The 11661-nt window shown below is 34.9% G+C and overlaps 1 protein-coding gene across 1 annotated transcript; it reads left to right on the forward strand.

Annotated features, from left to right (window-relative positions):
* Nucleotides 1–5722: 5722 nt before the first annotated feature.
* LOC130979873 (LRR receptor-like serine/threonine-protein kinase HSL2) lies at nt 5723–9917 on the forward strand. The gene is made up of 2 exons (XM_057903417.1): nt 5723–8674; nt 9104–9917. Exons 1-2 carry the CDS (start codon nt 6049–6051, stop codon nt 9484–9486), a joined length of 3009 nt encoding a protein of 1002 aa, XP_057759400.1. The 5' UTR covers nt 5723–6048; the 3' UTR covers nt 9487–9917.
* Nucleotides 9918–11661: the final 1744 nt, after the last annotated feature.

Here is an 11661-nt window from a genome sequence, read left to right on the forward strand (position 1 = left end):
AGTTGTACACTTGTGCGGATAGTTATCATAATATTAGTGTTTAAAAAGTAATTTAAAAATGGAGTATTTTGTTATTTTATTGGGCCAATTCTAGATCTCATTGTTCATATTATTCACAAAAGTCATTATTTATGTAGCAAAATCCTTAATTTAATATGAGTTTAATTTCATGCACGGTAAAATATTTTATATAATAATCATTCAATAACTGTTTAAATAATTTTTTATGCAATAATATATAATTAGTTATCTTTATAAACTGTATGAAAATAAAATTTATAAGTTATATGTATAAAGTTTTTTTTTTTCTCTTTTCATGCTTAACGTGTCGGTCATATTAGATGATTTGCTTCTGTTACGGCCTGGCCCAAAAATCGCACGGGTCGGTCCGACCCGATCTCTACCCGACCCGGTCACGTGCCCTACAACCGACCCGGACACGCGTCCTGTACGGCACACACGCGGCTGCAGGACAACGTCCTCGGAAATATGGGCCTGTCCTCGTCTTGGGGCCCGCTACTGACATGTATATAAGGGGAAGATTGGCTCTTCTCCCGAGGTACGTCACTTTCCACATCACTCCCCCTGCTTGCACGATTTCTGACTTAGGCGTCGGAGTGTCTTTGCAGGTAGCACCCCCCCTCGTCCATTCACCAGCTCAAATGCTCGTCAGCTCGCCTAGCCCGCTACCAGCGCGACCCGAGCTAAGGCATCCTCGCCCCTTCACTTGCATACCCGACCTGTCCGGAACCCGATTACCGAACAGCTTCTAAGTTGAGTGAAATATATATATGACAAAAATATTAAATAAGAGAAGCAAGAGCAATAACGAAGAATAATGGTGGGTTTATTTTGACGCGATTTTTGTCACACAAGACCGGCCAAAAACTGCATCTATAAAAGAATTCGTCAGCATGAGGTTGTGGTTTGTGAATGGGAGCTAGTGGGACATGATGATTTAGAGAAATATATAGTGGTAATATATAGTGAAGCATTATAAAGAAGATTATTAATGAATATAGAATATAATATATGGGAAAAAGAAGAGAAAAGGAGAGTTTTGTGTGTTAGCACAAAATGGGGACAAAGCTTAAGTCGAAAAGGGGGGCTCACCGGCCCAAACAAGCCAAATCCACGACAAATATGCTCCTCTTCTCTTCTTATAAATCCATCTCTTGTTCTGAAGATTAATAATGAAGAAAAGGAAACACTTGTTTCCATGCCTTCTATACACACTCTCACTTGATGAAGGATCACACGGAAGCATTATTGCAATGTAACTTGGATCTCTTCACCCTTCTTTTTTCTTTTTATTTATAAAAAGAAAAGAAAAGAAATACAGGCAGACAGGATGGAGCCAGGCAAGTAGTTTTATAGATTTATGTGGTTCCTTTTTATTTTTCTTACTTCTTTTCCCTTTTCAGATTAGGAGCTTCTATCTAACTCTTCATGAAGAATTGAAGGGTTTAATTGATGGTGGAAACTCAGGTGTAATGACTTCAAGTGAAGTTGATACCTGAGAGTCGTTAAATAATTTGACTGAGTTAACTAAATTTTCATCTAACGGCTCTCAGATACCAACTTCACGTGAAGTCGACTTTACCTGAGTTTTCACCTTAATTGGTGATAGGTAGATATTAGCTTATCCTAATTTATACGTGTATTATATATATTATTGTGGCAATAATGATAAATGGATAATCAGTCTTCAATTCTAATGTTTGTTTCGCCGGCCTGAGCATAAATTTTCTTGATCCCTTAGCTTTTTCATTCATTGTACTGTTTTAATTACTAAGAACCCAAAATGCCTAACTGGCTAGCTAGTGAGTTTAATTTAATCTAGATGAATAATTGAAGGTAGGTTAAGTTATGTCTAATTTGTGATTAGTTGGATGTTAGTAGTGTTTGATAGATTGTGGCAGCAAGCTTTTGGCGATGATGAGGGTCCACTGAAATGAAACAACATTGTGAAATTCAATTCCGTAGTAATGTGTAGGTCATGGTTTTGAAAGTAATATTAATGAAGACATTACAATACCATTCTTATACCATCAAACACGGAGCATCTCACTGTTCCCTAAGGTTTCCTTCATTTTTTACAACAACAATATATAGTTCATGATTAACCTTCACAAATACTATCATCATGTTTGCTACCTGCTAATATTTCAATACTTTTTCCCTTAATTAACAATAACAATAAACTGTTTGTTAGTTTCTAATCCTAATAATGTAGGTAAAACGTACAGAAGTTGATTTTACAATTTGTATTGGAACTGAAAGGACTTCATTAAGTGTTTGTTTGGGGTTATTATCTTTATAAACAAAAAATTTAATGAAAAAAGATTTTTTTTATATTTTAATGTGTTTGACAAATTTCTAATAGTAATAGTAAAAGTATTAAAAAAATTATTTTTTTAAAAAACTGCAATTTATATCTTTTTTAAAGTTTTTTTTTAAAAAGATTTTTTTTATGTAGTAAATAAATAAAAAAATATTTTTATATTGTTAAATCCAAACATAATTGATAAATAAAAAGAATTTTTTGTATAAGATATCCAAACATAAAATTACTTTTATTTTTTCATAAAATCTTTTAAAAAAATAACTCAAAAAAAGATATTTTTTTAAAAATTCACCCAAATAACATGTTATATATACAATTTTTGTATACATCATCTATTTTTTAATATTAAAGGTAAATAATGATAAAAAGTGAGAAAAGATTTTATTTTTTTGTCATAAAAAAAGGTATAAAAACGATGTGTATATAAAAAATAGTGAAAGAATCTTTTTCTGAATAAATAAATTCCTGGTTAGGCTTCCTGAATCCTGATGTTGTACAAACAGTGGTACATTTGCCAAGATTTATGTTGAATATGCTTATATTTATAAGAGATTTCATGGGCAGTGTGAAATCTGATCCCTTATATTATGACTTGAGCTTGGCCTATTCTCATACCGTAGAATAATAGAATACTTTATCACAAAACCTCTCGGCGGGTACATAAATAATGATGAATGTAAAATTAATAAATAGTACATACTTAAATTAATCTTTAATTTTTAAAATTTTAAATTGGATATTTTACTTTTTAATATATTTTTATTATATTAGAAATATCCTATTGGATAGATTATTTGTTGAAAATTTTTAATGTGTATTAGACAAATTAAATAAATTTATAACAAATTTATATATAAAATATGAGTATAAAAATTAAAAAAAGTATAGGTAGATAATGAAAATACTAAACAATATGAATAACGGATATATCGGATATTCAATTTATTAGGTGTGCAAATGCTTATCCTAATATTAACATTTAGGTGGATAATTTGAAAGGAAGTGTAATGTATTTTTATTTTATTAGATTAATATTAGAACTCATTATTCATATTGTTTACAAAAGTCATTATCTACTTAACAAAATTCTAAAAATTATTATTATAAGACTAATTTATTTGAAATTCTTATAAGATAATAAAAATTTGGTATTCACTAAAAATTAAAGCATCAATTGAATAATAAGTAGAATTTAAAAATTAAAATGAAACACCTATTTGATATTACCAAAAATAATTTTATTCCTGCTGGAGTTCTATATCCAAAATTTATCTGATCTGTAGTTCTGTACGTATACACCTTTTCTCGTTCTCCCAACGACTAAAATAATGTATATATAGGATTTGGTTTTATAATAGGAAAAGTCTAGCAGTAATTTATTAAATTTTGTCTAGCATATAATTAATAAAAAATGAATAATTTTATGTTATTAAATAAAATTTTATATTATTAAAAATATTATTAATAATTATTTAATAATTATAAATCACAAAAATTATTACTCTTTAGCATTTTTCTTTATAATATACGTCTATGCATATAATAAACTAAAATCAACGATCAAAATTAATTATTAATATAAAATATATATTAAAATATAAATATATATTAAAAATAAATTAAATTATATATATTTATATATAAATAATAACTAATTTTAATATACGAATAATATTTGTATATAAAATAATAGTCAACCATTACGGCAACTCTCTCTTTGAATACTACATCATGGTTTTCGAGATATATATATATAGTATCCAACGGGTGCTTTATTTATCAAAGAAAAAAAAATAAAATGAAAGCATAGAAATAAATTCTTACGAAACTTTAGGTTATAATGTGATCTGAACCAGTCCCTCACTCAGAGATGTTGCACTCGAGTTATTAGCTAGCAAATAGAATTCATTATTATTTCCTAAGTAATAATCTTAATACATAACAAACCCATTGTCTAAATATTAAATGTTTGAAAATAATATTTAAGACTGTATATACATAGTTGACAAGAAGTCAATATAATATGAAGCATTTTGTTTGGACACTGAAACATACATGACATGGGACGAGGGATGAGGTGCTGCTGGGTTTTATTGCCTATAATTTTCAAGCATTTTCTTTTCGAATTTGAATCCTGGCCTAGCTATATGATTAATTATTTGACTCACAATGAAGGCTCCCAATTTTTCTTTACCAAGTCAAAAAAGTGATACCCCAAGCATAGAAGGTTAGTGAGCCTTCTTTTGTCGCTTTTTAATATGGTTTCATGTTGAGTGTGGCAACAACAGCCTTTTGACCTACTACTACTATATGATTCATATTATTATTATAAACCAAATGGCTAACTAATTAATTAGTTCAACTAATTATCCCTTTAGGTTTGATTCAAAGTTATTATATGCTTAGCATACTTAAGAGAGTTAAGAGTTATCATCCTAGCTCATGCTATAAGTAATGCAACATCATACTATACGCAATATATGCACTTGAAATTGCAAGGTGACGCACAAAACCATTAAGTATTAGTAGTAGTAGCAGTCCATGACACTATGATAAGTGCCATGGAACCATTGCTTAATGACAGAGGAGTCAAGTTTTATTTTCTCTCCTTGATTTCAGTGACCAAATGATATGATATGATGTCCTGTGTCCCCAACCCACAAGCAATAGTTTTGTCATGGCATTTTCAACGAGTTATTAAACCTTGTCCCATTTAGCAATTGTCTTTCTCATCATATTGAATGAGTGAGGCTCCACTGCACCATCATCACAACAAGAAAAAACAGCAACCTTAACATAAATGAGCCTCCACTGCATCAGTATATGTATCATTGGTCTAATTGAGTTTAATACAGTAGTAATACGTGCTTAACATACATACAATTAATAAGTATTTGTTTATCTAGAAAAGAGAGGTTGGCGACAGCTATATTGTCCTCTATCAAACAGCTGATTCTTCACGACGACGCAGAGCCATAGCTACTGATTCTTCGCCAAGCATTAACTACTTGTTGTCTTTTTTAATAGTAATAAAACGTAAGGAAAGGGAACTGAATTAGCCTACTTGATGCTATTGTTAATTCTCATTTTCCTCTGGCTTTGAGCATTATATGGTTGGTGCACGTGGGAAATTGCAATGCTTGTAGAACGTTAATACATGGGTGGTTAGATTAGTTTTCGAATTATTGTTTAGTAAGTAGTGTATCATTTACTTGAAGTCTTCTAAAATAATGATATTCGTTACTACTATATTGGCTAAGCGGAATAAGTCCAATTTTGAAAATTAAGGCCTTAAATGTTCTTATGCTTTGTCACTGTTCTCGTTTGGTGGTCATATCTCCTCCTACAGTAAAAAGAAGAATTTGTTCTCTGTTGGAGTTGATTTAAACCAAACATGGTTGACGATGTTTGTCCATTATTCTCATTTTTTACAGCCCCTAATTGGTGATGGCAGGGGGCGTATCATAGCTGGTTGCTAAGTGCAATGCACTAGCTAGAAAACGATTCTTCTTCTAGAAATATGCCTCCTGCTTCAAAAAGAAATTTGAAAAGTGATCATTGAACACACTGCGTGCTCCCAAAAGACAACCCCTCACAGTTCACCGCCATCATCTACATGCATTAACTAGTAAAATAAGACCGATAATAATCATTGACTCTATTCAACTCAGAATTTGATCATTCTGTTCTCACTTCTCAACATGCCGCAACACATTTTCAACCCTGTGCGATTCTTGCTACTGGTTTTACTATGCTCAATTCGTTTGACTCAAGGGATGTCGCTTTCACTTTCTCTCACAAGAGGCACCCAGATTTTGCAGCAAGTGAAGAACACTGAGCTTCAAGACCAAAACGACAGCCTCAAAAACTGGTCACTCGACGCACACAGCACTAGTCCTTGCAACTGGACCGGCATTACCTGCGACGCACGGAACCAAGCGGTTCTCTCCATCGACCTCTCCGAAACCGGCGTCTCCGGCTCTTTCCCATCCGGTTTTTGCCGCATTCAGACTCTCCAAACCCTCAACCTCGCTTCCAACTTTCTAGGCGGCGCCATCTCCTCTGAATCACTCTCTCTGTGTTCCCACCTCCGCCTCTTGAACCTCTCTGACAACCTCTTCGTCGGACCTCTGCCGGGATTCTCACCGGAATTTTCTCAACTAACAGAACTCGACCTCTCAAAGAACAACTTCAGCGGCGAAATTCCGGCCAGTTTCGGCCGGTTCCCGAACGTGAACGTGCTCGTTCTATCAGGGAACCTTCTCAATGGAACCATTCCTCCATTCTTGGGGAACCTCAGTGCGCTAGTTCATCTTGAACTCGCGTATAACCCATTGAAACCAGGATCATTACCTTCACAAATAGGAAACCTCTCTAACCTGGAAATTCTGTTCCTCGCACAAAATAACCTCATAGGTGAAATACCAGACTCCATTGGAAACCTCATGAAGCTCAAGAACTTGGATTTGTCTCAGAACTCATTGTCAGGTAAGATCCCAAGCAGCATTTCAAGATTGAAGAGTGTGAAGCAAATAGAGCTATTCTATAACCAGCTTTCTGGCGAAGTTCCACGTGGCATAGGAAACCTCACAAGTTTGGTTCGTTTGGACCTCTCTCAGAACGCTCTCACGGGAACACTGCCAGATTCAGTTGCTGCATTGCGCCTTAATTCTCTTAACTTGAACGACAACCTTCTCAGTGGAGAAATCCCTATTAGTCTATCTTCGAACCCTAAGTTGCAGCAATTGAAGCTCTTCAACAACAGTTTCACCGGGAAACTACCGGAAGATCTCGGAAGATACTCTGAGTTAGAGGAATTCGATGTCTCAACCAATGATTTCGCCGGTGAATTGCCCAAGTACCTTTGCCAAGGGAACAAGCTTCAGCGTTTCCTCACTTTCACGAATCGATTTTCCGGAACTATTCCTGATCAATACGGAGACTGTGATTCTCTTGAATATGTCAGAATCGAGAACAACCAGTTCTCCGGTCAAGTACCACCGAAGTTCTGGAGCCTCCCGAAGCTTCAGCTTCTTCAAATGGATAACAATAGGTTTGAAGGTTCTGTCTCTTCTTCTATATCCAGCGCCAGGGGAATCACTGTTCTTCTTTTATCCGGTAACAGCTTCTCAGGGAATATTCCGAGGGAATTTTGCGAACTCGATCAGCTTGTGAAGATTGACGTCAGCAAGAACAGGTTTTCCGGCGAAGTTCCCGGTTGCATAACAGGGTTGAAAAGGTTGCAGAAGCTTAGGATGCAGAACAACGCGTTCTCCGGTGATATTCCCGGTAATGTGAGCTCATGGACCGAGTTGACTGAGTTGAACTTGTCTCATAACCAGTTCTCCGGTTCCATCCCGCCAAAACTCGGTGACTTGCCGCAGTTGACTTACCTTGATCTCGCCGGAAACTTGCTGACAGGTGAGATTCCGGTGGAGCTGACGAAACTCACACTCAATCAATTCAATATATCTGACAACAAATTGTACGGAGAAGTTCCTTCAGGTTTCAACCACCAAGTTTACTTGTCAGGTCTAATGGGAAACCCTGGTCTCTGTAGCTCAGTTATTAAAGAGCTTTCTCCTTGTTCCAGACGCAGACCCTTTTCCATCATTGCTATACTTGCTTTATCTGCAAGTGTAGTGCTCCTTCTGCTGTCTTTGTTCTGTTTCTTGAAGAAAACAAAGTCAATTCATTTTGGTGCCAAGTCCAAGCGTTCATTCAAGACAACAACTTTCCAACGGGTTGCTTTCAACGAAGAAGATATATTTCCCTTGTTAACTGATGAGAATGTGATTGCTTCTGGAAGTTCCGGTCGGGTCTACAGAGTGAACCTTGCCAAGACGGGTCAGAAAGTGGCGGTGAAGAAGCTTTGGGGAGGAGGAAGACAACAGCCAGACACGGAGACTGAATTGGTGTTCAGATCGGAGATTGAGACGTTGGGGATGATCCGGCATGCTAACATTGTGAAGCTGTTGTTCAGTTGCAGTGGTGATGATTTCAGGATATTGGCATATGAGTACATGGAAAATGGAAGCTTGGGTGATGTTTTGCATGGGGAGAAGTGTGGTGAGTTGTTAGATTGGAACAAGAGGTTTGAAATTGCTGTGGGTGCGGCTATGGGTTTGGCTTATTTGCACCATGATTGTGTGCCTGCTATAGTTCATAGGGATGTGAAGAGCAATAACATATTGCTTGATCATGAGTTTAGGCCTCGTGTAGCAGATTTTGGGCTTGCTAAGACCTTGCAGCGTGAGGCTGGTGAGGGAGGTGCTGGTGCCGGTGCCATGTCCAGGGTTGCTGGATCATATGGTTACATTGCCCCGGGTAAGTTCTTTGGAAGATTTTGGGATATTATTCAAATTGATCACCACATATGTAGACTTTTTGTTTTCATAGTCCGTACTCTTAATTGGTAAACACAAAAGCTAGTTACAAGCTAAAACCTGTCATTGTCTAGGTGTTAGAACTTAGAATTGTGTAGTAGCATTAGCATTTAGAATTCAGATAATAACAAAAAAGAAGAGGCTTTATTATTTGGTGCATAAGTTTTCAGTGTAGTGTATATTGGGGACATTGATTCAAGAGAACCAGTAAATGAGATCACCATTCAAGGGAAAGTAATGACCACCATGAATCATGATAAGTATCTAGCAGCTTAGTTTAGACTACGGATGTGTCAATTTGAGTTAAGGTTCAAGTTATTTGTTTTGGGAAGGTTTATTGCTAATATCTACCTAATTGATCCACTTGCAGAGTATGCTTATACGCTCAAAGTAACTGAAAAGAGTGATGTGTACAGTTTTGGTGTGGTTTTGATGGAACTGATCACGGGCAAGAGGCCAAATGACCCTTCCTTTGGTGAGAACAAGGACATAGTGAGATGGGTTACTGAGACTGCTTTGCTATCATCTGTTGAAGAAGAAAATGGCAGTTTTGAGGGTGGTCACGATCATATTGATATCATCGCTAAGATTGTGGACCCAAGATTGAACCCAGCAACTTGTGATTATCAAGAGTTTGAGAAAGTTCTAAATGTGGCCCTACTTTGCACCTCAGTGTTTCCCATTAACAGACCCTCAATGAGAAGGGTGGTTGAATTGCTCAAGGACCATAAGCTGCCTTGTCCCAAGTTATGATAATACACTCCAGTTTCCAAACTCTTAGAGAAAGAACACAAATTTTGAAGTGCAAAAGTGGGAAGCAGTAGGCAGCAGGCACTATGTACTAGACACCAAATCAAAGCGATTGTTGGCTCTTTTTTGCAGGGGAAATTACATACAGTAAACTCTGACATACTAATTATTAATTATTGAGTAATTGAATAGTTATTATGAGTGATTATTGGGACTTAATTGCTGGTTAATCTCCATTATATATTTTATTCTCTTTAGTGATTTTTGTCTGATATAGGCAAAGCTACAGGCAGTAAGAAATACTGTCCTGCACGGTGCCACATGTACATTTTATATCCCTAGCTGTTAAAAGTGTTGTATTCAAGATTAATACTAGAGATTGGATAGTAGCAAGAATCGTTGTTCTTCCTTATATGAAAACTTAGGCTAAAGTTACCGAGGTACAGTGGAATTCTGTTCTTTTACCTTTACTCTTGCTTGGTTTTCAAGAATTTTGTGTAGAAATCTAGTTCAGGGGTTAAGGTATATATACTTTCTGCAGCAGTCTAGTTCATGTATGACATACTTGCATTCTCTTCATAGGTCAAACCTTAAATGTTAACAACTTGCCCTGGCATGTTTCCTTTCGGCTTTAAATAACACTCCACCCTAGTAGGAAAAACAAAATTTTCTGCCTGTCTTGTAATTATTTTTCCTCTTTGTAGATATTAGATAATTATTTGTCAGAAAATTTAAGTTTTTATAGACGTCATTAAAATAATTTCTCATTTATCTTTTCATATTTAAAATTCGATAATACTTAACACTGTGTTTGTTTCTGAAAATATGACAAGACACTGAAAACAAGACATAAAGAACAGATACACAAAATTTTGTGTTCTTATATCATGTTTGCTGATAAACTAGAATAAATTATAAAAATATAATTTATTCTATTTTTTTCATTCAAAAAATTTGAAATGAAAAATATAATAATAAAAAAATTAACAAAAATAATAAAAAAAACATGAAAAATAAGTTGTGTCTCTGGTATTTTTTCTGTCAAGATAGACACAAAATACACTAATTCAATATCCCTGGACACATTATCTCTGTCCATGTCTCCTCTGTCAAACACGATTTTGTGTCTCTGTGTCCCTATCTCAATGTCCTGTCTCTGTAAACAAACGCAGCTTAAATATTTTTTAGAGGAGTACAATTTACTAAAATATATACCACTCTAGCTATTAGGTGTGACAATAGGTAAGATAGGATAGGATTTGAATCCAACCCTAATTTTACCTGCGGTTGAGATTTTTATATAAATTCAACTCTACTTTATCTGCAGGTTAAGAATATCCCAACCCTAATCCTATCCATCCTTAATTGGCGGTTACCCCGACCCTACCAAAGATATAACATTATTATATAATTTGATAATAATTTAAAATAGAACTAACTTTTATGTAAAAAAAAAACGTATTAAATTATCAATTAATGATCTTCTCTTAGTGACTAAGGATCTTTTGCATTTAGCGAAAGGTTTTTGATTCAACATCCAATTAAAATATTTTTTTATATAAGTATATATACATATATAGGATACGGATTGGTCGGGTAGGGTTGAGGCGCAACCCGCACCCTACCCGATCCACACGAAAACCTTACTCGGACCCTACCCTACCCGCTACGGATCGGATTGACAATCTTACCCGACTGGATTGGATCGAATTGGTTACCCGCGGGTAGGGTGCATGTTGCCATCCCTAATGACCATAACTACCCATATCAACTTTGGCTTGGTTTAGTAAAGTTTTTTGAAGAGGTACTTGTGGTTTTTGAAAGCTTAAGCTCCTTATTTTGTATTTGGTAAATCACAAAGACCATGTACTTGTGTTTGTAGTTTTTAAAAGATCGAGTTACTTTTGAAAGCACCTAAGATAGAGTTTTTCAAAGTTAACTTGTACTTTTCAAAATTTAAAAGTCTAATATAACCTCATATGTTAGCTAATTTTTAAATTTAATGCTTACATTCATGTCTATTATAGTATTTTTAAATTTTAAAATCTATTTTATCAAACGCAATTAATGTTGCTTGTGTTTATTAACTAAGATCCAATTTGGGTAAACAACTTAAATAAGTTCTTTTGGAAAAAGAGTTTAAAGTATAAGGACTTTTATTAATAACAGCTTATAAAT

Source organism: Arachis stenosperma, chromosome 5, assembly GCF_014773155.1.
Source record: "Arachis stenosperma cultivar V10309 chromosome 5, arast.V10309.gnm1.PFL2, whole genome shotgun sequence".
NCBI lineage: Eukaryota > Viridiplantae > Streptophyta > Magnoliopsida > Fabales > Fabaceae > Arachis > Arachis stenosperma.

Excerpts from the sequence above, each read along its gene's own strand:
- LOC130979873 (XM_057903417.1), top strand. The coding sequence starts at position 6,049 with ATGCCGCAACACATTTTCAACCCTGTGCGATTCTTGCTACTGGTTTTA. Across the intron at positions 8,675-9,103 it reads ATATGGTTACATTGCCCCGG|AGTATGCTTATACGCTCAAA; the intron begins GTAAGTTCTTTG and ends ATCCACTTGCAG.